Genomic DNA, 24,456 nt, shown 5'->3' with positions numbered 1-24,456 from the left:
TTAAAAAGAAATTTTGAAAAAAAAAAACAATTTTGAAAAAAAGATTCAAAGAAATATAAAAAGTTCGAATTTGAAAAAATATAATTCGAAAACATAAAAAAAATATTATTTTAATTTTACTTTTTTTATTTTTTTTGTTTATTTAAATAATGATTTATTATATATATATAGAACAAATGTGTAAGAGTATTTTGTCAATTAATGAAAAAAAGTATTTTTGAAAAATGTCTCTTTAGTGGTGGTTAGATGAAAAGTGGTACATGAAAGTGGTAAACATGAAATTTCTCCATAAATGAAACAAATATTGAGAATAAGTGAAGGGTATTGAGATTGATTTTTTTTGTGACAAGGGCATACTGAGTTAAACTCCATTAATACATTAAATCAAAAGTTTTTTATGCAAGAAAACAAACATATTAATTAATGTAACATACAGATGTATATATATATATATATATAAATATATATTTCAGTTGGTTATGTTTTATAAAATGTAAATATTATAATAAATAATTTTTATATAATTATTTAATATGTATATAATATTTAAAATATTTTTTTAAATTTTGTATGGAACCTTCAAAATCTCAGGACTGGCCTTGTGCGTCTATATTGACATATATATAACAAAATAGAACTTTCATCGTTTTTGCATCTATTGGGGTGTGCCATGTAGTCAGACAAATGGCTACAACAGAAATCAAAAGGCTTATGTTTGGTACATGACTCAAGCCAAGTACTTCTCCAGCTTCTCTACTTCGTCTTTGCTTCCAATGTAAAGTGGAACCCTCTGATGTATCTGTCAGGTATCCCAAATAAGATATTTAGTGTACTGTAATAAGCTAAACATGAGGGATGTGTTTTGAGTTACCTCGGTGGGTTGGATATCTAGTACTCTTTGGTGACCATCTGATCCTTTTCCTCCAGCTTGTTCAACGATGAAACTCATCGGTGCACACTCATATAAAAGCCTAAGCTTACCGTTTTTGCTCTTGGCATCACGAGGGTACCCGTAAATCCCACCATACAACAAAGTTCTGTGAAAGTCTCCGACCAAACTACCAATGTACCTTGCAGAGTAAGGCTTCCCACTTGGACCAGGGTCCTTGAGATCATCGATATACTTCTTCAGTTTCTCGTCCCACATCTGGTAGTTCCCTTCGTTGAAAGAGTAGATTTTCCCTGCTTTGGGGATCTCAATGTTCTCTTGAGTCAGGACGAACTCGCCGTACATTGGGTCGAGTGTGAAGGAGAAAACGCCTTTGCCTAAGGTGAGAACGAAGATGACTGAGCTCGAGTACATACAGTAGCCAGCTGCTAGCAAGTTGTTCCCTGGTTGACACACGTTTACTATACACCTTTGTTCTTCTGACCCAAGCTGCAAGCAAGCAACACACAGCCAACATTATATATCTTTTAGGAGTGTTAGGTGAAAGGGAGAGTAGTAGTTAGTTTACAGCGGAGATATCGTCGGAGTCGTCAACGATACACTCGTCATTGGGGCTGTAGATACCGAAGATTGAACCGGTGGAAACTGCAGCGTCGATGTTGGAGGAACCGTCGAGAGGATCGAAGACGACAATGTAGTTGCCGGAGTAACTCTCTTCAACTGCTACGGGGACGTCCTCTTCCTCTGACGCAATGATCCCTGTCCTTCCACTTGATCTCAAACAGTTTGAAAACACCTGCACCATTTATTTTGTTATGTCATATACTTTGTTTATTCGCTCCATCCAACCATTTCCATCATGTATAAACTAAGGTTTACTTTTAGTAGATTGAAGTTAAGTTGTCTAGCTTGGCAAGTTTACATATTAATCAAAATATCATAATTGCCATTTCATGAGAGTCATATGTAGACGACTTAATTAACTAACTTTTTGAAAAAGGTTACACATTAGTAACATTGTGAGATTGTTCAACCATCAGGCGATTCCACAATTTACCAATCAGAACCTAAAATGATTTTGGAGACATTACGACCATATGATTGGTAAGGCTATAAAAATATTTTACAGTATTTGCAGCATTTTTACAATATTTGTTTTCCAATTATAGTCTTTAAATATTTTAGTGGATTCCATATAAAATCCACAACCTCTACAACGTTTTGTTGTTTGTTCATATGCTTTTTTTTCTAAAGCAACGTATTTAAATATTTTTAAAAAGGTAGAATTTTCTCATACCAAAAAAAACGTACAACTATATCAATAAAACTTAAAAGCTATACACTTAACCAATAATCCACTAGAACATGTGTTTCCTCTACTTAGTGTCTACATGTATGTGTATATATAGTTAAACACTGTATATAGCATGTGTTTTATTTTATTCTTTTATGGTTTAAGGTTGGTTGCAAAGGATTCTGCATCTAAAACGTATTGATATCCAAACTTTTAAAAAGAATATCCAAACACGTGAATAATAGTTGACCTCATTAGAGACGACGTCAAGCTTCTTCTGATCCTCTCCCTGAATGTTAACAGCTCCTTGAACGCCGGTCAGATTAGAGATTCCGGCGCGCTGTACAAGCGAAGCGATCTGCTTACAAGCCATCGCTATGCTCGACATCACTATCGTCATCTCTGTATCTATCTCTCCTTTCTGCTCTTGTCTCAGCAACCAACCCGTCAGCGTCTGAAGCTCGTACCCACTCTTCTTCCTCGCCGCCGGCTTAGCCTCCGCCGAAGCATCCGCTGCAACCGCCATACACCTCACTCCACCAGCAGCATGATGGTTTTTCCCAGCCCGTTTCCCGCCGGAAAACAGAGATCTCTGGAAAAGGATTCGTGGCTGAGATGAGGATGCTAAGTGACGAGAGCTTGAGAGAAGAAGATGAGACGACGAGGTTGTTGCGGCGGTTGCTGCCATTTTTGAGCGTTTGTGTTTTGAAAAAGTTTGAGCTGATGGGAGTTTTGTGTGTTTGGAGGTGATGAGAGAGGATCGGATTGTGAGGTGGACGAAGGATTCGATTCATGTGGATTCCACTTATCTTCTATGGAGTTGACACGTGGCATTGCTCTTACGGAGTTGAAACAAAAGTGAATGTGATAACTGATAAGCATATATATCTGCATAAGCAGGCTACAATGTTTGTTAAGGATTCAGTTGTGTTGGGCCTGATGTAAGTTTATCTTAGTCAACCCAACACCACGACACAATATAGTTTTGACTACACTATTTAACTAAAACAACTTATTATACTTGATTTTATAATTTCTCCTTCAAAAGTTGTACCGATATTTACTTTGAAGCTCAATGCGGACGTGAAGACATGTACATTGTACTACGCACGTCGCTTTGTTTCCAAGGAAGCCACCCACCCACTAGTGAAAGTCTTGTTAATGAAAAAGATGATTCAACTAAATCTTTTTACAATAGTTTATGTATTTTTGCTTACGTTGCCTGCAATTTTTTTTTAAATGCCCAATTTACAAATGATAATCATTAAAAATGTTTATATAATATCATGTAGCGAATCTGAAGATTCAGAGAAAAAATCTTGAGATGGCGAGAACAATGAAGCTATGAATAATAAAAATTCAAAACAATGCATAGCTTTTTGGCACAGAAAAGAAATATAAAAGTCATTATATAAGTTTTAAGAAGCACAATACTTTACATAATAACCATAGTTGCTTCGTTAAACTATTTGAATATCGACAAAAGCCTAGCAAGTACTTTCTTTTTTTTGGACAAAAACCTAGAAAATACTTTCATATAGATAAATAAAACCATATCTAGATAATGCTATATAGAATAAAAATTTAATTAGTATATACAAATCATTCATCAAAAGATCTTCTATATATACAATGTACTCACAAACCTCACAGCATCTTCTTCAATATACGAATTATATCCCCATCTTCTCTCTATATTACTATTTACTCTTTAATCAAGTTAACTTTAAACCCCTAAAATCAATAAAGGAGAAAGACAAGAAGAGAGACCTAAAAAACAGAAACAATGTCTTATTCTTCCCTCAAACTGTCAATCTTTCTGATTCTCTCATCTCTTCTTCATGCCGCTTTAGGTACGTACTGATATATCTATTTTATATAAATCTCTAACTGTTAACCCAAGATCATGATCAAGAACACTAAGATCTTTTCCATATTTCTTATCTCAAAAATTATACTTGGTTAGACATGTTTTCAGTTTTTAAATCAAAGGAATAAACCATAGATTTTACATTTTGACTGATAACATGACCGGTTTAAGATGAACCATAGGAAAAGAAAATCATTTATGTGAACATTTCATTTTTGTTTTCTTTATCAGTCTATGTTTTGTATTTCCTATAGGGGAGGGAATCATTTGCGAGAACCTGCCCACGAATATATGCGCGTTCTCGATATCGGCTTCCGGGAAAAGATGTTTGTTGGAGACAGCTAACGTTGCAGGAGAATACACTTGCCGGACTTCCGCGGTGGAGGTTGAAGGGATTGTAAACCACGTGGAGAGCGATGAGTGTGTAGCTGCTTGTGGGGTTGATCGGAAAACAGTAGGGATCTCGTCGGACGCAATGATGGAGGCAGGTTTCGCCGCTAAGCTTTGCTCTCCGGCTTGTTTGGATTATTGTCCTAACATTCTTGATCTTTATTTCAATCTCGCAGCCGGTGAAGGTACCATCTTGAGCTTTTCTTAAGTTTTTCTTGAGTACGTTGACATTTTCTTGGTGTGTGTAGATATATAAATCTTATAACCTGCATATGATATGATACATCAAGACGGGTTTTCGGCATGGCAGGTGAAACATTGGTGTAAAATGTCTACAACATTGGCGTAAAATCTCCATAATCTAATAAATTATTTAAGTAAACATAAGTTTCCATAATTGTTTTTTTTTTTGACAACAGTTTCCATAATTGTTAAAAAAATATTAATATTTTTTTAATATTTTTATTAAATTGATTATAGCCTTTAAAATTTAAGGGTCGGTCTGATCGATATTCCGATGAAATATTTGAATGCTGTTATGAAAGGTCTTGCTATATACTGTATATAGTAAAATTAATCAATGTAAGTCCATTTTAATAATTAATTAGGTATACACGTTTGTATGTTTATTAACTACAAAAGCATATACCCTTCTTTTTGTTGTGCTAAAGTATACATACCATTGAAGGTCCATTATACCTACGTAACTGAATTTTTTGCAAAAACATTTGTTGAGACATTGATATTCGATACCAAAAAGCGAAAACAAAATTGTATTTACGAAAATAGGAACAAAATCTAGTGATTACTGTAAATAGAAAGTTAAAATTTTGTTTAAGATGGCTGATTAATGAAGTAAGGAATCATATACTTGTGTGTTTTATGTGTTTTTGCTATATTCCTTGGGACCTTGGGTCGGGTCCTTTTTCTAAGCATGCATGAAACTTACTTTAATATTTCGGGAGTTTCTTATCGCCAAAGCAAGGAATTTGGGTAGGAGCTTGATTGTTATGCTTCACTAACTTAAATATTATTTGAGTGATCATAGTGATTTATCTACTGCATAATATGGTTACGTAAATTACGCTGGTACAATATGTATGTAAAGTGTAAATTTGACGCAACGTATCAATTGACTACATGCAGGCGCATTTTTACCTGATCTATGTGATGCTCAGCGGATAAATCCTCACCGTTCAATGTTGGAAATGCTCAGTTCCGGTGCCGCTCCTGGGCCTTCCGAGCCTGCTTCAGGTCCTGTCTCCGACACCTCAGCCCCTGCTCTAGCTCCGGCTGCTATGTAAAAGTAATGTTATTAATTAATTTCACGTGTGCCATGATTTATGTTTTTAATTGATTCATTTGAGAAAGAAGATGAAATAGAGTGAGTTTGATTTTTGGTTCTTTTCCTTAACATTTTCCCATATAGTAAAAACTTTTGTTATATCTTTACTTTGTTATCGTGTTATATGCCATGTGCAGTTGCAACTTAATACCTCGATGCTTAGGGCATCTCTAATCTCACTATATTTTTCACTCTAATTTAGAGTAAAAATGCTCCAATGGTACTTTATTTCTCACTTTATAATAGAGTGAAAAATAGGTTTACTCTAAATATAGTAACTTGCTATTTTTTTGTTCATCATTCTATTTTCTACTCTAAAATAGAGTACCATTGGAGAAAACTCAAACTCTATTATAGAGTTACTGTATTTTAGAGTAAAACATAGAGTAAGTCATTGGAGATGTGGTCTTAATACCTCGATTATAACATCTATTTAATAAATACGAACAAATGTCTTTCAGTTTATGGTTCAATTTCTCTTGAAGCTTATCCTGGTACTTTTTATATAAAATGGTAAAACCTAAAGTTGAATTGTATATAAAATGAAAAAACCTTAATGTTGAACTGTATTATAAAAGTGGATTTATCCAATGTATACTTATAATAGAGTTTATCTATCTATAGGCGAAAAAATAAAAAACTGATATCTTCATTTTTAAATACAACGGCAAAAAATAGGATTCATTTATATTTTTGTATATAATAAAAAATCTTATTATATATGCATACATTAGAAAAAAATCAAACTTTGCAATAAAAATATCTATTTTAGAAAAAATATATAGAAATGTACGCTGGAAATGCTTTAAGAGGAGAACGAACTTACATTGTACGTACGCATGAGCTTAACTTGTAGCTCATGTAATATGGAACGGGTTTGTATTTTCTTTTGCTTTATTTTTGCAAATGGTTACAACATTTATGTGAAACCAAAACAAAATCAGTTACACTGATACTATGCCACTAAGACCAATTCCATTTCACTTCTATTTTAAAAATTTCTATTATAAAAGTAAAATAGAAATGAATTTTTGCTCTGTTGTATTTCTCTATTATAGAGAAATGGTATATTTGCCGATGTTACGAAGGAACACATTAGAACAAAATTTCAATCTCTATTTTATCTTTATAATAAAAATCTCTAAAGTGAAAATGGTTAGAGATGTCCTACGTTACATGAGAGATTATGAGCCGCAGTCTTCAACAATCCAATTTGTTACCCAACAATATATGCTATGCAGGATGATAATGTGCACATGTTCGAGAAATTGGTCTGCAAGAGCAGCAGTAAATCAATATAATGACAGAAGAGAGAAGAAGGGAGAGATGAAATAGATATACATTTCAAAGTTATTCCTTTCGTTTACATGTGATGTTCCAAAATATAAAATATTTTATTAGTTTTATGATAATTTAATTTCAAATATATATTATTAATAATATCTTTTAAAAAGTAAGTTTTTATTTTTTGTGTCCTTTAACCAGAACTTCTCTGATTTTACTAATTCATTCTCTTGCATTCTAATTGCATTCTAATTGTGATGACAGTAAGGATTCTTGTATTTGGAGGAAGTTACTTTTAGCTAAGGGATTTAGCTTATGAGTTTATGAAAATGGAGGTTCGAGATGGATCAACTACGTCTTTCTGGTTTGATAATTGGATGGGTACAGAAAAATTGATTGATGTCATAGGGGCCATAGGCACAATGTATCTGGGTCTTTCTCGACGAACGCTGGCGTGTGATGCGGTCTCCAGTGATGGCTGGAATTTGAGAAACAAACGCAGCAGGAGGTTCCAGATTTTATACAATCAGATACTCGCAATGCCGGCTCCTGATGCAGATAGGGGAGATGATCTGGTTCTGTGGAAGCGAGGAGAGGATGAGTTCCAAGACAGTTTCTCTACTGCAAGCACTTGTGAGCAGATTAGGCCCAAAAAGCCTAAGGTTGACTGGTATAAGGTCGTATGGTTCACTCAAACCACACATCGGTACGCTTTTATCACTTAACTAGCAGTACAAAACCGGCTTTCTTTTTTGATTGGGGTATCACGCAGGAGTGTGGACTTTGTGGAGAAAGGGATGAGACAAGTGATCATCTCTTCTTTGATTGTCCCTACTTTTTCACTGTTTGGGAAGGTCTGGTGAGAGGATTCTTTGGCCGCATGACTAACCCTGACTAGTCTATTACGCTTAATGCGATCAAACGCGAGAGGGTAAATAGACTTGACTCCATTCTTCTCAAGATAATCTTCCAAACAGTCATTTATCACATATGGAGAGAAAGAAACTTAAGGCGGCATCAGGGCAACTGGACGTCGACAAACCAAATGCATAAGGCCATTGATAGATCGATGAGGAATAGGATAGTGTCGCTGAAGTATATCCTGCAGCATAGATATGCTGGACTACTACAGCGATGGTTCGAGCTCACGGGATAGGCAGATGGTTTGTATGAGTTTATTTGGTTCCATATGAATTTTTCGTTATGTATTGTGATTGAATGGTTGTGGCATTACTCATTGCATATATGAAGTATGTGGAATCACGCATGTGTGGAAGAAGAGGCCAGATAAAAAGTTGGTGCAGCTGCGAACCAAAAAGAAAAACAAACAAAGGTACGTATACAAATTTCACTATAATATATGACTATCTATCTTGTGTCTTCCCTTTGTTTTTGTCACTTGGAGTCAGAGAATCTAATGAATCCAGCTTATTGTTTCAGTGTATACAATGGGATATTTATATATATATATATATATATATATATATATATATATTTCAGTCTGATTAATATATAAGTTTGGGATTGGTTAATATATAAGAGGAAGAAGTTGGTTTGGAAGTTTCTGTTACACCAAGTGGCACGAGTCTTAGGTGCAACGTGGGAAAGACGACACATAGAGAAATGCTTCGGATCAAGAGAAGCGTCTCCGCAGGTTACAGTCAGGTTTGCTCTCTCCGCAGGTTACAGTCAGGTTTGCTCTCTAATCTCTTACATTACGTGTTTTGTGATGTTGCCTTCGTTTTCAGCTCACAAACAACTTTTTTTTGCTCAATTCTGAGTATCCATGTGTTGTACTTTTGACTGTTGGAAGTTGACTGACGTTACCGCATTCGATATTTTCGTTTCAAACTCATTTCATTCAGCTACAGAACACGGGCAAAAAAAGACGAGATGGTAGATGCGGAGAGGCAAAACACTAGCTGAATAAAGCAGGTTAGTCGGAAGATGAAATGGCAGCGTTGAAGAGGCAGGTCATGTCCCCAATGTCTACCACAGTTAAATCAAAAGATGGTGCAAGAAAACTGTAGCTGGTGACAGGGAATGTACAAGGTACCGAACTTCCTGAAGAGTGTGATGATAAGGATCGCTCATAAAGAAGTCCATGATGCTGTGTTTGGAGGACCTGCAAGAAAGAGAGAGGAAGACGTTAAAGAAGCTAAAGAAAGCGTTGAAAATGGTAACCAAAGCTTTGGGTGAGCTAGAGAGGACAAAGAGATACAAGCTAGCTCAGTGAGTAAAGCATGTTGACAAATTACCTGTGATACAGTTTGGAAATGTAATATGCAGAACATGATCGTACTATCATCGTGAGAAATTATATATGTATTTATGTTTTGTCTCAATTCCACCATGTTAGTTTATTGCAGACTTCTTACAAGATTAACCGAACCACATTAAACAATAACGGCCAACAAATGTTTTAACATTTCTGTTCACAAAAAAAAAAAGATTAAAAAACAAAATAGTGAATGAAGTTTAACAAAACAAATATTAAAGACACAAAGTAAGAAAAAAACTAATCATTTATATCACTAATTTTTTTTATGGACATTAAAATAATAAGGCTCTATCGAATTATAAATAATTTATATTTTCAACTTGTGATATTAGTATATGTTACATGGAAACATAAACGGATACGGGAAAGCGGAACCGTATGAAAGCGTAGAAGCGAGATTTAAAAAAAATTAGGAAGCGGAAATATGTCAGAACCGTATAATTATATATGTATATATACATATTAAAATATAAAAATTACAAATATGACTAAAAATTATATGATTCAAATTAAAAATAAAACATTTATTTATTTATAATAATTTTAAATGATTTCATGTTAAAACCATAAAATATACACAAATTAAGTTTATAAGATATTATTATACTAATTATTTTTAATAATCATAAATCATTAACAAACCCTCAATGCATAAAGATAATTTTTAGTATTAGTTTTAATATTTGTATATTTATATTCTCTATTTTCACTATTATATAAAAACAAAAACAATGTTTCTTATATTCTTATTTACTTATGACATTTTTTTTAAAATGGAAGTGTGATTCCGAAAAGGGATTCGTAAGTTTCCAACTTGGTTTTAAAGAGGTATTTTTGGAAGCGTATTAGAAGTGAGATTCCGAGAGCTTCTACAAGCTTCTGATTCCGACTTTTGGTTCCGAAGCGGAAAGCGAATGTACGACGAAGCGGGAAGCGAACGTACGACGAAGCGGGAAGCGAACGTACGACGAAGCTTCCATGCAATATGTACAAGATTGTAGAATGTTTTACTCTAAATGAAAACGAAATTATAAGAAAATAATGTTTTTGGATCATAGTTTTGGGCTAAAAATAAATTCATAACTCCCCTAATTGGTATATAAAAATTAGTTGTTAATAACAACATAATAACCTGATTGTATTTTTTTAAATAGTAATTTTAAAACTAACTAATATCTAATAATAAAATTTGGATAAATTGTGAATATCTATTAATAATATTTTGATTATCATTTTACACTGAGTTTTAATCCGAATAATATTTTAACTATAGCTAGACTGTAAGATATCTTTTTGCTAATAACTAAACAAATAATATGGTAATAACAATTGCTGGCAAAAAAATATAGTAATAATAATCTTTTCATAGAATTTTCAGTGTTGTTAACACATACAACATTTTTAAAATTTGTTTTATTTAAAGCAATCAATATTTAAATTAGCTTTGCTTCACAATTGTAAGAAATAGATTATAATCGTAGGAAAATATATTATAAAATATTAAATAACATATAAATAAAAACACAAATATGATATAAATAATATATAATAAAAGTTTAAAAAATTCTTTATTCATTTCGCATTTGTTCATCATCCCATACATATTTAGATAGTAAAAAAAAAATTATAAGTTTTACTCATTTCTAATTCAGTTTCTATACATATTTTTATAGCATATAAATAATATATTGTAATATATATATATATATATATATTAAATACAGCGTTATTCTTAGGTTTTCTTATTCTTTTCTTTTTCAGTATATTTTTCATAACCTGATTCTTTTGTAAATGTAATTATTTCTCCTAGTTGACCAATAAATTTCAAATTTCATCAAAAAAAAAATTGGACCGACTTCGTACTTTTTTACTCCAATTTAATAAACCAATTCCAAAATACGTTTTGTCTTCAGTACATAGTAGTCATCATCATTAAGACATTAACTATCAAACACCGTGATTTTTCTCATTAAAACGCGCCCTTCACAAATGCCACTGATTTGTTTATTGCCCATTCACCGCACCGGACCGTACGTGTATTTGGATCTTAGCATTTATTGCCACTTAAAAATCAAATTGTTACTAGTTTATTATATTGCTTGTAATAGTCTTTTTTAGTTTTCCCCTTTTTAGTTGGGTAAAAAGATACAAATGTAGTACTTCAGGTTATAATATGAACACTACGATACTGTGAATGTGAAAAAGAGACCAACATGCATGTATAAAAGCGTTGTTTTCTTCGACACAATCATATTGTATACTCTTTATACTGTATGTCTATATCTTATGTGATATCTGGGAGAAGATGCGGAGTCATGTGAAAATGCAAGTGAATTTCATTAAACTTTATCCAAATAATAACTACAAATAATGAAGAACGCAAAGAACCGCGTGAACCAGTCAAAGTACAGAACACCAATATCCGACACGTAGGTCCCATCTCCAGCAAACACGAAGACAATAATGGTTTCCCAGTCTAGTATGAAACCGGACGTCGGATTTGGTCGAATCAGCTTAACTCGAACAGGTGACTTAGGCCATCCGCTGCAAAAGTTGAGAGGCAATAACATTACCCTTTTGCATATTTAGTGTTTTGTGTGGATAAGTGAATTATGTGACATTGAAAAACAAAAGTCATAATGTTACGCCTTCTACATCAAAATGTGCACACCTGATTTCTCGGAACATCTTGACAGAATAAACAAAATGCCAAATAAATTACGGTCGAAGTATAGCCAGGAGAACGTATACTTTATTGTGAAAGCCGAGAAATAAATTGGTGTGGTTTCAAAAATTACTACTAGCATGACCAGCAGTAATCTTGATTACATAATTAAGCTTAAACAAACATGCGTGTCATGATTGTAATCTTAAAAAAAAGCTCAAGTTACATAAGACGATATCGTACCCTTCTTTTTTTGTGCACTATCATACTTCTTTTTTTTTTTGTTGACTGAAAAAAAGACAGCTGCTATTACTAACATTTCGATATTGAAGGTGGTGTCAATAATTAATCTGGCGACAATGTCTATTTTGTAACAGCAAATGGCTTAGGACAAAGACTGCACGTTGCTCTATAGAAGACCAGCATTTCAGCATTTAATCAAATCCAGTTCCCAAACTGTTCGGGGTTCTTCTGGAATGTTCGAGGTTTCAATAAGTCAATCAAACATTCTGTAGTGAAGAAGTGGGTTCAGGATCAAGGATTTATGTTCGGAGCGTTGTTGGAAACGCGGGTAAAGGAAGGAAGAAGTCAGAGGATTTTCAGTTCAGTCTTTAAAGATTGGAATCTGATGTCCAATTATGAATTTAATCCACTTGGCCGAATATGGCTAGTGTGGGGACCGGAAGTAAGAGTTACACCTTTCTACAAGACTGATCAAATGATCACAGTCTCAGTTGCTATTGGTGAAGATGCAGAAGAATTTTTCTACACATGTGTGTATGCTCACAACACTGAATTGGAGAGGAGAGAGCTATGGAATGATCTGAAAGCTCATCAGGATTCACCGATTATTCGTCGGAAGGCTTGGATAATAAATGGAGATTTTAATGAGATTCTAGACGCGGAAGAACACTCGATGTATGGGAGGAGAAACACAGTATCGCAAGGAATGAGAGACTTTCAGGATGTAACGCACCACTGCAACCTGCTGGATCTAGCTGGTCATGGCCCTCAGTATACATGGACAAATAAAAGAGAGGAAGGTCTTATATCAAAGAAACTCGACCGAGTTCTGATAAACGATCATTGGCTTGGTTTATATCCTCAGTCCTATAGTGTTTTTGAGGCTGGAGGCTGCTCGGATCACCTACGCTGCAGGTTTCTTCTTAGCTCAGTACTGAATAGACCAAAAAGGCCGTTCAAGTTTGTCAATGCAGTTGCAGAGCTCGAAGGTTTTAAGCCACTGGTGGAGGATCACTGGCAGTCCACCGAGCCTATTTTCCTGTCAACTTCTTCGCTATATCGCTTCTCTAAGAAGTTAAAAGCTCTAAAACCTAAAATCAGAGTGCTTGCAAAGGAAAGAATGGGGAATCTCCCTATGAAAGCCAAAGAGGCCTATGAGAATTTGTGTACGTACCAAGAGGAGACTATTCGAAATCCAACACAAGGAAATTTGGATAGGGAGAACAGTGCATATGCACGCTGGGAGCTTGTTGCTAGATTGGAAGAGGGATTTCTCAAACAAAAATCCAAATTGCATTGGCTGAAGGTTGGGGACAAAAACAATAAAGTTTTTCATCGGGCTGCCGTTGCAAGAGAAATAAATAACTCAATCAAGGAAGTAAAGTGTAGAGATGGCCGTACTGTCAAGCAACCTGATGAAATAAAAGAAGAAGCTGTGGGTTTTTTTAAAGAGTTCCTCCAGCACCAGCCAACTGATTTTGAGGGTATAGATGTGTGTAGTTTGCGTGAGATTTTACCCTACAGATGCTCAGTGACTGATCAACATGATCTTACAAAAGAGGTAACAGCGGAAGAAATCACCAAAGTACTGTTTAGTATGCCGAGTGATAAATCTCCAGGGCCAGATGGATATACAGTTGAGTTCTTCAAAGCAGCATGGTCTATTATAGGGCAAGAATTCATTATTTCAGTCCAGTCTTTCTTTGCGAAAGGTTTCTTGCCAAAAGGAGTGAACACAACAATTCTAGCCTTGATACCGAAGAAAACAGTGGCTCTCGAGATGAAGGACTATCGACCAATATCATTGTGTAATGTTTTATACAAAGTCATTTCCAAAATACTAGCCAACAGACTGAAGATCACTCTGCCGGACTTCATTGCTCTGAATCAATCTGCATTCGTGAAAGGCCGTCTTCTTATTGAGAATCTCCTCCTTGCTACCGAGCTGGTGAAAGACTATCACAAAGACACGATCTCCTCTAGATGTGCTTTAAAGATTGACATCTCTAAAGCTTTCGATACAGTGCAATGGAGCTTTCTTGTCAAAACTTTAGAAGCTATGGACTTTCCTCCAATGTTCATCCATTGGATTTCTCTTTGTATCTCAACGGCATCATTCTCTGTCCAAGTCAACGGTGAACTTGCTGGTTACTTCCAAAGTGCAAGAGGTCTGAGACAAGGATGTGCACTGTCTCCTTACCTCTTTGTAATCTGTATGAATGTTCTATCGAAGTTGCTAGACAAATCGGCAAATGACAGTAACATGGGGTATCATCCCAAATGCAAGAACCTGGGGCTAACTCACTTGAGCTTTGCCGATGATATAATGGTTTTCACTGATGGTAGAGTCAGGTCCATTGAGAGCATTGTGGACGTATTTAATTTTTTTGGGAAGATCTCGGGTCTCAAAATCAGCATGGAGAAGACTACCATTTATTACGCGGGGTTGTCTGAAGCAGAAACAGGCCTACTGGAGCAAAGGTTTGATTTTGCATCTGAGAAATTACCAGTCCGTTATCTCGGACTACCGCTGCTCACAAAAAGGATGGGAAAAGATGATTATGGTATTCTCATCGACAAGATAAGAAACCGCATTACCCACTGGACGAATCGCTTCTTATCGATGGCTGGAAGGTTAGAGTTGATCCGGTCTGTCCTTTTCAGTATTGTGAACTTTTGGATGGCAGGTTTTATCTTACCGGGAGCGTGTATCAAAGAGATTAACAGCATATGTGCTGCTTTTCTTTGGTCGGGGCCTACTCTGAACACTAAGAAAGCTAAAGTTTCTTGGGAAATAGTATGCAGGAGGAAGTGTGATGGTGGACTAGGTCTCCGGCCTCTGAAAGAAGTTAATCAAGTCTGCTGCCTGAAACTCATTTGGCGGACAATATCCTCTCAAGCTTCCTTGTGGGCGCAGTGGACTAAGCAGAATCTGTTCAAGAACTGCTCGTTTTGGTCTATTAAAGAAACTACTACAAAAGGTTCCTGGATGTGGCGCAAGTTGGTAAAGCTTCGGGACAAGGCAAAGGGCTTTCATAAGATGCACGTGGGTGATGGACATAATACTTCTTTTTGGTTTGACTCCTGGTCTAGTATGGGAAGGCTTTATGACTTGTTTGGTCCACACGGTAGTACTGATATGGGAATACCATTGTCTACATCTGTGGATGTGGCTCTGAGTAACCGGCGGCGGAGAAGACATAGGGTTGATGTGTTCAATGAAGTGAAAAAAATCTGTGAGGATCAGAGGTTGAAGCTCACTGGAGATGCAGATATAGCACTTTGGAAACAGAGCGAAGGAAAATATAAAGCTGGTTTCAATACAAAGCAAACATGGGAACTTATTCGAAAAGAAGATCCTCTGGTTCACTGGTGGAAGAGCATCTGGTTTAAACATCATATTCCAAAATATGCTTTCCTTCATTGGTTAGCAATTCAAAACAGATTGGCAACTGGCGATCGCATGCTGGCTTGGAATGTAGGAGCTAATCCGTCATGTGTTCTCTATCAAAATGTGATGGAATCAAGAGATCATCTTTTTTTTGAGTGTAGCTACTCGGCAGAAGTCTGGTCGAAACTGATGCAAGGCCTGCTGCAGTCCTCGTTCACAACTTTGTGGTTGGAGCTGATGGTGATGGTTATGGATACAAATGGAGGTTTGCTGGAGAGGTTCCTCACTCGATACACCTTGCAAGTAACTGTTTCTTTTCTGTGGCGGGAGAGGAATGAAAGACGGCATGGTGGCACACCTTTGTTGGTTGGTTCCCTGGTGAAGTTAATTGATAGACAAGTCAGGAACAGATGTCTCTCATTGCGACAAATAGGAGATTTGAAGTATACGGGAGCGTTAACTTTGTGGCTTGCCACAAGGTAGCAGAGTTGGGTTGAAACTAAGGTTTAACTTTCTCAAAAAACAAATGCACTTGTTGTAAACAAAGCAGTTTTCTTTGAATAAATTTAACATATATTCAAAAAAAAAAAAAAAAAAAAAAAACTGTTCGTGTGCTCCTGAGTATTAAATGAAGTATTAATAAATCAGCTTCAATTACTATATTTTTGTTTGAACAAAAATTACTATATTAATGATAAGTGTACAATTAAAGAGTTTATGATTGAAAGAGCTAATAACAAGGATCGTTGGGCGAAATCAAAAAATGGTCTTAACCTATGCTAACCTATGGGCGGACATACCTCATTGTTTGCGAGATATCTTATTGGCAATTTTAAGACGTGTTTCAGGATGCAAAGATATTTAGAGATGACGCCTCCATTGGCAAACAAAATTATTTTACTAATTAATACCTCTCCATTGCTTAAAGAGTTGTGGGAGCAAACGATAGAGAGAGAAAGTGGGATGCTAAATGTCCAGGAACAACCGAAAAACAAACAACAAAAAGCCAAAGGGAAACAAAGAAGTCTCGGTCTTTTCTTTTCTTTTCTTGCTCGATTAGTTAAGAATGGTGGCTAAAACGATCCAAAACCTCGTCTCTGTCCACAAGATCTTCTTCATCTTTCTCCCTCCCTTTATTTTTATTCGTCGGTTAAATCTTCAACTATCTTTCTACTATTTCACTACCCTATGTCATCAAATCTTAAATCTTATTCCTCCTTTTACTTTCTTCAAACCTTTCCTAAACAGACCCAAAAGTTTCACGTGAACCCAAGTCGGTCAGTAAGCCCAGTCCGAAGGTAACCTAGGCTCATTCACTCCCTGTCCCATCTTCATCTGGCTCGAGAATCCACCATTGTTGCTCTTCTGTCTCCACGATGACTCTGTTATTTAACAACAAAAAAAAAAGATTAACCAAATGATACAAAATTGACAACTTCAAATATCCTTGTGACAAAAAAAAAATCCTTATGGGTTGTTTGGGGCTTGGTATACCATAGAGACTAGCCGAAGACCGGATCACTGGCTGCTGGACCAGAGATTCGTCTAGGTTAAGAACCTCCGCCACTCTAGCCGGAACCAAAACCGTCGCAAGAGCTAAAATCCCAAAAAAGAATTGAAAAATTAGAAAATTTATGGCTGGAACCAAAATAAATTAAAGATAAGATCATTGAAACTTTACTTGGCTTCTCGCGAGATTCGGCGTCAGTATGGTTAACACGACGGGGCAAGAAGACGCCAGTCCCGGTTGATCTAGGTTTCCCGGTTCGGTCTCCGAGGAAAACAGCGCGCATGGCCGAACCATCACGCCTCTGTGGCTGATTAGGCCATGCAGATGGAGACAAATCCACATGACCAGCAGTTTTGTTGTTATTAGCCTTTAATCCTCTGCGCTGCTGCTGCTGCTGCATCAGCTGTTGCTGTTTTAGCTGCTGAAACTGCAACAAAGATAACAGAATATTAACATCATCCAAAACTGATAACAATCAAATGATGTTGATTTGAGATTCGTTACTTGGATAGCTTGTAGCTTCTGGTATTGGAGAGATTGGCGACTGTAGTAGCCTGATCCGTCCTTAGGGATTTTAGCTGCGGCGAGTGGTTGTTTTCTTGGAAGATCGAGAACTCCTCTGCCACTAAGGTTGTTGTAACCGTTGATATTAATCATCGCCAGTTCCTCCACTGCTGCGCAGTACATATCCCGTGCCGCCGCCTGAGAAGAAGCTCTCGTCTGACAGCTCTGATAACCGATTCCGGCCCCACACGGAGTCGATTGTGGCAAACGAGTCGCACCCCACACCTGTGTGAACCATAAGCCACAGTAAAAACCTCCAAAAAAAATGTGGAATCGATGGTAAACAGAGATAAGATAAAAGAGTATATGTCTAGTTACCTTGGTGTCGTTAGCGTTGCTACCGGAAAATCCACAGGAAAAATCATCTTCCTGGGTTGACCGAACCGTTTTTCTGGTAAACCCGGTCAAGTAATCGGTTCTATCTAAACCGGAGTCCAGCCCGTATCCATGACTCAGCTCGTATGGGAACAAGTTGGACTCATCACCCTTGAAAAGCTTGTTTTCCTTTTCCAGGAGAAAGTCATCGTCAGTGAGAAACTCCGGGGGAAGCCGGAACTCAGCGTCGTCGTCGATTAAGCAGCTAGTAGGCTCCATGTCTCTCTTTAGTAATCTCTCTCACGAGTATAGAGATTATAGAGGAAGTGGATTTTTAATAGCGGAGGTTGCTGTTTCGTTAAGTTTCAATAATGAGTTTTTAAGAAAATCTAAGGGACCCAGTTTCAGGAGGGAAAGGGGACGAGAGGTATTTGTACGCGAAGGAAGAAGGTGAAGTTAGTGGATAGTGGTGGTGGTGGTGGTGGGGGAGAGGTTTCGTTTCCACGCGCTTACGGTTTGGAAAATGGATTTCACGCGCATTGTGAATACAGCGTACAGGGAGAGTTGAGTGTGGGGCCTACTACGAGGGATAGTAAATTAGTGGGACCTACTCTCAGAATATCTGTGATCCGGGTTGACCAGCACGTGATAGCAGTTAAAACCGTCATTCCCTCGGCAAATGCCCTGAACGAATTTACCGAACTACCCTTTCAACTTGGTGGTTTTACGATTTGGCATTGAATGTGAAAGCGTGTATTAGACATGTTTGATACGAGTATAGTCGCGTCTCTTCTTTGGATAGGTTGATTGAATATCTTTCATGATTTAAATGATGAACGTTACAACAAAATAGCGTCTGAGATGAGATAACTTCTACTTTTCCCGACAGCAACAAAATGGGTTGGTTCTGGGAAAAATGCAATAAAAAATTTTATCTTGCTCCTTAGATTTTACGAAACTATTATACATGACTTCTAAATTTTTTTTTAAAAAATTATTAAAATTGATCTTAAAATGTTTATGCCGTGCAATAATATGACTGCAAAGATTATAATTGGTTACTGATACAATCTAAACTAAACAGAAAATATTGGTGTCACACCACCACTTACCGTCGTGGAAAAGCGCGTTCATTTGATAGCTACTTTCTCGATACTCTACACGAATGAGGGTTTTGCCCATTGGAAGTTAAAATATTCCCGTTGGATTGTATAACGGTGATGAAACCAGATCAGCACCAGATGGAACCAAAACAGATCACTGCACTGCACGATGATGTGACGTGGAAAAGACATGCGTTTTAATTTATTTTTTGGATTTGTCAAGGCGGACATTTGGCCCATCTTGTACCCACTTGGCAGAACGGGGAACGGGATGTCATTCTTAGCGTACAAGTTATTCCACACCATTTCCCACTACTTTCATCCAAAAGTTTTCTTCTAAAACAAATTAAAAAAAGTTAGTCGATTGTGAAAACGGCGATGGATTAAAGATCAAAATAGCACACATGGATAAATACATCGGCTGCAAGTGAAATGTTTTTGTGATAAAGAAAAAGGTTTGGTTTGCAGTAGACAAGTGTGTATTTTAAGTGTTGATATAGAGTTTTAGTAACTTAATTAGTACATATGAGATAAATCTTACCATCGGTGTAAAATTCATAGCACTATTACAATTTAGCCAGAATGCACTGTAAATTTCATGCCACCACTCCTTTAGCATTTTATTGAACTGAGATGAATTAACCCGATAAACGTACAAAGCTAGTTACATCATACTTTAAATACTCTGGATCAGCTAAAGGAGACTTAACCAGAGTGGTTATCTCTTAACCATAATAAACCGATCTATATCATCTAATACCCCCCGGTCAAGTCTCTGAATTCGAATTATCAGGAGGAAGAAAGAGACTTGAGAAAGACATGCGATCAAGTAAAGAGCGGAAAGGTCCAGTATGCAGCGGCTTCGTGAAGATGTCAGCATGCTGATTAGCACTCGAAACGTGCATCAATGTGATGAACCCTCTCTTGACTTGATCACGGACGGTATGGCAGTCTATCTCCACGTGTTTAGTCCGTTCATGGAAGACCGGGTTTGTAGCAATGTACATCGCCGACTTGTTGTCACAGAAAAGCTTGGCTTTGGTGGTGACCTGAATCTTCAGGCTGGTGAGTAGTTGTTGAAGCCATAGAAGTTCACAAGTCGTGTGTGCCATGCTACGATACTCAGCTTCAGTGCTGCTTCTACTAATCACATCTTGTTTCTTTGATTTCCATGTAATCAATGACGTTCCAAGGTAGACGCAATAACCCGTAACAGACCGTCGTGAATCCCGACATGTTGCCCAGTTTGCATCCGAGAACGCATTGAGACAGAGAGGTGAAGCAGCAGAGTAGAACAATCCCTGGCCTGGATTGTTCTTGATATAACGCAGTATGCGATGAGCTGCAGTGAGGTGAACGTCAGTAGGAGAAGACATAAACTGGCTTAAGCAGTGGACAGCAAATGTTATATCAGGGCGAGTGATCGTCAAGTAGAGGAAACGACCTATTAGAACCCGAAAAGAAGTAGGATCAGCAAGAGGTATACCAGATTCACTACTTAATTTCACTAATGGATCCATCAGAATTGGACTTGGCTTGCAAGCCAGAAGTCCTGCATCAGAAAGTAAACTCAACGCATACTTCCTCTGACAAATAGAGATCCCCTCTGAGTGTCGAGCAATCTCCAAACCAAGAAAGAAGCGAAGAGGACCAAGATCTTTAATTTTGAAATGTTGGTGAAGTGTATCTTTCAGAAGTTGGATCACAGCATCATCACTACCAACGATCATGATGTCGTCCACATAAACAAGTGCATCAACAAAGGAAGAACCCGTTTGTTTCACAAACAATGTGTTATCTGCTAGTGATTGAACGTAACCAGCAGAGAGAAAGACTGCAGAGAGGCAATTATACCAATTGTCTGGACGCTTGTTTCAAACCATACAGTGACTTGTGGAGTCGACATACCGGATTTGGTGGAAGAGAACCAGAGGCTGGAACATAACCCTGAGGAAGACTCATGAATATTTCCTCATCCAAATCACTATGCAGAAACGCATTAGAGACGTCCATTTGAGACATACTCCATCCTTGTATCGCAGCAAGAGCCAGAAGAAGCTTGACACTCGCAAGCTTAGCAACAGGAGAAAACGTGTCTGTGAAGTCAACACTTTCTTGCTGTGTGTAGCCTTTGGCAACCAGACGAGCTTTATACCGCTCAATCGTACCATCAGCTTTGTATTTGATAGTATATACCCATTTGCATCCAACTACATTCTTCCCCGGAGGCAATGATTCAACAGTCCAGGTATGATTCGCTTCCATGGCCTGCAGTTCTTCGTTTGTAGCCTTCTTAAAATTGGAGGATAACATGGCTTGTTTAAAAGAGGTGGGTTCTGTTTCAAGGGAGTATGAAAGGATATAAGACTGATAAAGGGGTGTGAAATTGGAATAGGAAATAACAGAGGAAAGAGGATAAGGCGTGGAAGATGGTAAAGATGGAATCGAACAGGTATCAAAGGTAGTAGGAAGAGAGACACGCGCAAGAGCACAGTGATACTGAGATAAGTAACTTGAAGCTTTGACATTGCGTCTCGGTCTGCCACCTACAAGACTTCCTTGACCTGTACTTATTGGAACAGTCTCAACAACAACAGGGTCATGCCTAGGTAATTGTGTTTCTAAATGCACAGGAGGAGCACTATCAACAAACACATGAACATGCAATGGCAAGATAGTATTGTCAAAGATATTAGGAATGTTTAAACAATCATGAAGTTTATCATCTGTAAAAGGAAAAATATTTTCATGAAAAATAACATGCCTAGTAATCGAGATCTTATTTGAACCAATATGCAAGACTTTATATCATTTATATTCCGAAGGATAACCCATGAACACACAAGCATCATCACGAGCAGTGAATTTGTTTCTATCCTTAGGTAAAGTAGAGACATAACAAAGACAGCCAAAGGATTTTAAGTGAGAGTAATCAGGAGCCTTCTTCATCAATAGTTCATAAGGAGACTTGTTAGCTAGTAACACAGAAGGTATCCTATTGATGAGATACACAACAGTACACACACAATCACTCCAGTAAGCTAAAGGTATTTTAGATTGAAACAATAAGGCGCGAGCAACATTCAATATATGTTGATGTTTACGTTCAAAAATGGAGTTTTGTTGAGGTGTATATGCACAAGAGAAGTGATGAATCATACCATGTTGTTTAACAAGTTGAGTGAATGCTAGTTCAGGAGCATTGTCACTGCGGATGACTTTAATAGCAGAATGATATTGAGTAGAAACATGATTAACAAACTCTGGAAAGACAGTTAAAACATCATTTTTATTACGCATCATGTATACCCAAGTCACCCTTGTACAATCATCAACTATCGTAAGAAAATATCGATAACCTTCAACAGACTCGATAGAGAAAGGACCCCAAACATCTAAATGGATTAAGTCAAAAGGTGAAACAGACACAGTACTACTCGACTCAAATGACAATCTCTTTTGTTTTGCTAAAGGACAGACAGAACAATGTTCAGACTTATGTGAACTAGACTCAGTAATATGTAAAGTACCAGACAGTTGCTTTAACTTGGAAGCTGATGGATGTCCAAGGCGTTGATGCCATAGATTTCCATCGACTTGCAAGGATAGGCCAGAGTCTATTGTTTATGTCTACTGCTGAGGCTATTTGGAAGAACATCCTTTCTCGTTTCAAACAGGATGATGCTCCACGGGTTTATGAGATTGAACAACAGCTAAGCTCGATTCAGCAGGGTTCAATGGACGTTAGTGCCTATTATACAGCTTTGGTAACTCTATGGGAAGAGCATAAGAACTATGTTGAATTGCCTGTGTGTTCCTGTGGCAAGTGTGAGTGTAATGCAGCTGAGCTATGGGAACGTCTTCAACAGCGAAGCAGAGTCACGAAGTTCTTGATGGGGCTTAATGAGTCTTATGAGTCTACTCGTCGTCACATCTTGATGCTGAAACCAATACCGACCATTGAAGATGTGTTCAATCTGGTGACTCAAGATGAACGTCAACGAGGGATCAAACCAAGTACTACTTCAATACCTGTTGCTCTCCAAGCTTCAGGACCAACAGAGAGTCTTCCTACTATTGATGTTGTTGCTCCTGATCACTCTGCCTTTGCTACTACTCACAACAACTCAGGCTATCGTCCCAAACAACGGCCTTTATGTACTTACTGTAATCAACTTGGACATGTCGTTGATAAATGCTTTCGTCTCCATGGATATCCTCCTGGTCACAAGTATAACAAGTCTTCTCATCCCAATGCTGGCTTTGCTCCTCGAGGACAGAACAACTATCAACAGCGACCGGTTCAGCAGCAGAACAGTCAGTACTTTGCATCTCAACAACAGAATACCATATTGAACTGAGATGAATTAACCCGATAAACGTACAAAGTTAGTTACATCATACTTTAAATACTCTGGATCAGCTAAAGGAGACCTAACCAGAGTGGTTATCTCTTAACCATAATAAACCGATCTATATCATCTAATACATTTCGCTAGGAAAATACAAATTACATTGTAGTTTGCACCCTCGACCATTTCAGAAAGAAATTTTTGCATGCATGTCTTATTCACACGCATTAAGATATTCTAAAGGAAATACACACTCACATGATAGACATTTTGTTTACATGTGGCCATGTGGGTTGGCTTACGATAGTCCACATGTAGTACTTACAGTTTTGCATATTGTTTCATTCCTGTATCAATTAGAGTCTAAAGGAGATCTGATGTATGCAATGAATGTAACGTATGATTGGCTTGCTCAAACTTTTCGAAATCTAAGGACAAATTTGCGCAAATGAAAAAAGAAGTGAAGCAGAAAGAGAGCTTATTTTATTTTCCGCCGAAAGATAAGCCGGAGTTATTACAACATCGTTTTCTTCTTACTTATTTGACTTATAACGATAGAAACAAACCAATAATTACTCTTAACTCAATTATTATAGCTTTCTTTTTGAGAAAAACTCAACTATTGTTATTGATCATGCTTCTAATTAGGGTAAAGATCCCACTCCAACATCATTTTTTGGTACCTTTAATAAAAATACAATATATACGGTCATGTATGACTCAGAATACACAAATAATCGTGGATGGGTCTACTTTATTCCCGGCCCAGTATACGTGCATTACATGCTTTTCTTATCTCTGTCTGTTAATAATACTCCTACTAATTAAAGTCGAGGAGGCTGTCGATCCCAAAGGAAAAAACGACACAGGCTCAGTAAAAGCTGACTCGCCGGTCTTGGCTATGCTAAAAGAACAATAAGCTGATTTGTTCAAATATCTTATGTATTGATTAGAGTCCTC

The 24,456-nt window shown here is 37.1% G+C and overlaps 4 protein-coding genes across 8 annotated transcripts; 2 read left to right on the top strand and 2 right to left on the bottom strand.

The window, feature by feature from the left end:
• Positions 1 to 585: 585 nt before the first annotated feature.
• LOC106382775 (fructose-1,6-bisphosphatase 1, chloroplastic) lies at positions 586 to 3,038 on the bottom strand. The gene is made up of 4 exons (XM_013822835.3): positions 2,434 to 3,038; positions 1,458 to 1,685; positions 872 to 1,378; positions 586 to 799 (listed from the first exon to the last, which is right to left on the bottom strand). Exons 1-4 carry the CDS (start codon positions 2,869 to 2,871, stop codon positions 728 to 730), a joined length of 1,245 nt encoding a protein of 414 aa, XP_013678289.1. The 5' UTR covers positions 2,872 to 3,038; the 3' UTR covers positions 586 to 727.
• A 793-nt stretch (positions 3,039 to 3,831) lies between these two features.
• BNAANNG17210D lies at positions 3,832 to 9,417 on the top strand. Of its 5 annotated transcripts, none has more exons than XR_007316550.1 (6): positions 3,955 to 4,036; positions 4,308 to 4,628; positions 5,590 to 5,749; positions 7,337 to 7,778; positions 7,845 to 8,235; positions 8,324 to 9,417. XR_007316550.1 is itself a non-coding variant. In XM_048741124.1 (4 exons), exons 1-3 carry the CDS (start codon positions 3,970 to 3,972, stop codon positions 5,745 to 5,747), a joined length of 546 nt encoding a protein of 181 aa, XP_048597081.1. In that variant the 5' UTR covers positions 3,955 to 3,969; the 3' UTR covers positions 5,748 to 5,749; positions 7,337 to 9,417. The 5 variants fall into 5 exon arrangements, 2 of the variants coding, with proteins under 2 accessions (XP_048597082.1, XP_048597081.1); XR_007316551.1 differs by having other exon boundaries at positions 7,337 to 8,235; positions 8,324 to 8,765; positions 8,938 to 9,417; XR_007316549.1 differs by having other exon boundaries at positions 7,337 to 8,235.
• Positions 9,418 to 16,531: 7,114 nt separating this feature from the next.
• LOC106411933 lies at positions 16,532 to 18,456 on the bottom strand. The gene is made up of 5 exons (XM_013852798.3): positions 18,045 to 18,456; positions 17,667 to 17,951; positions 17,334 to 17,589; positions 17,147 to 17,248; positions 16,532 to 17,034 (listed from the first exon to the last, which is right to left on the bottom strand). Exons 1-5 carry the CDS (start codon positions 18,318 to 18,320, stop codon positions 16,931 to 16,933), a joined length of 1,023 nt encoding a protein of 340 aa, XP_013708252.1. The 5' UTR covers positions 18,321 to 18,456; the 3' UTR covers positions 16,532 to 16,930.
• A 4,245-nt stretch (positions 18,457 to 22,701) lies between these two features.
• On the top strand, positions 22,702 to 23,505 carry LOC106413059. Its single transcript, XM_013853900.2, has one exon. The coding sequence runs from the start codon at positions 22,702 to 22,704 to the stop codon at positions 23,503 to 23,505; it is 804 nt and encodes a 267-aa protein (XP_013709354.1).
• Positions 23,506 to 24,456: the final 951 nt, after the last annotated feature.

Source organism: Brassica napus, chromosome A9, assembly GCF_020379485.1.
Source record: "Brassica napus cultivar Da-Ae chromosome A9, Da-Ae, whole genome shotgun sequence".
Lineage (NCBI taxonomy): Eukaryota > Viridiplantae > Streptophyta > Magnoliopsida > Brassicales > Brassicaceae > Brassica > Brassica napus.
This window is presented reverse-complemented; position numbering and strand designations above follow the sequence as displayed.

Excerpts from the sequence above, each read along its gene's own strand:
- LOC106413059 (XM_013853900.2), top strand. The coding sequence starts at position 22,702 with ATGGATGTCCAAGGCGTTGATGCCATAGATTTCCATCGACTTGCAAGG.
- LOC106382775 (XM_013822835.3), bottom strand. The coding sequence starts at position 2,871 with ATGGCAGCAACCGCCGCAACAACCTCGTCGTCTCATCTTCTTCTCTCA. Across the intron at positions 1,686-2,433 it reads TTGACGTCGTCTCTAATGAG|GTGTTTTCAAACTGTTTGAG; the intron begins GTCAACTATTAT and ends TAAATGGTGCAG. Across the intron at positions 1,379-1,457 it reads ACTCCGACGATATCTCCGCT|CTTGGGTCAGAAGAACAAAG; the intron begins GTAAACTAACTA and ends GCTTGCTTGCAG.
- LOC106411933 (XM_013852798.3), bottom strand. The coding sequence starts at position 18,320 with ATGGAGCCTACTAGCTGCTTAATCGACGACGACGCTGAGTTCCGGCTT. Across the intron at positions 17,249-17,333 it reads CGAATCTCGCGAGAAGCCAA|CTCTTGCGACGGTTTTGGTT; the intron begins GTAAAGTTTCAA and ends TTGGGATTTTAG. Across the intron at positions 17,035-17,146 it reads GTCTTCGGCTAGTCTCTATG|AGTCATCGTGGAGACAGAAG; the intron begins GTATACCAAGCC and ends GTTAAATAACAG.
- BNAANNG17210D (XM_048741124.1), top strand. The coding sequence starts at position 3,970 with ATGTCTTATTCTTCCCTCAAACTGTCAATCTTTCTGATTCTCTCATCT. Across the intron at positions 4,037-4,307 it reads TCTTCTTCATGCCGCTTTAG|GGGAGGGAATCATTTGCGAG; the intron begins GTACGTACTGAT and ends TATTTCCTATAG. Across the intron at positions 4,629-5,589 it reads CAATCTCGCAGCCGGTGAAG|GCGCATTTTTACCTGATCTA; the intron begins GTACCATCTTGA and ends GACTACATGCAG.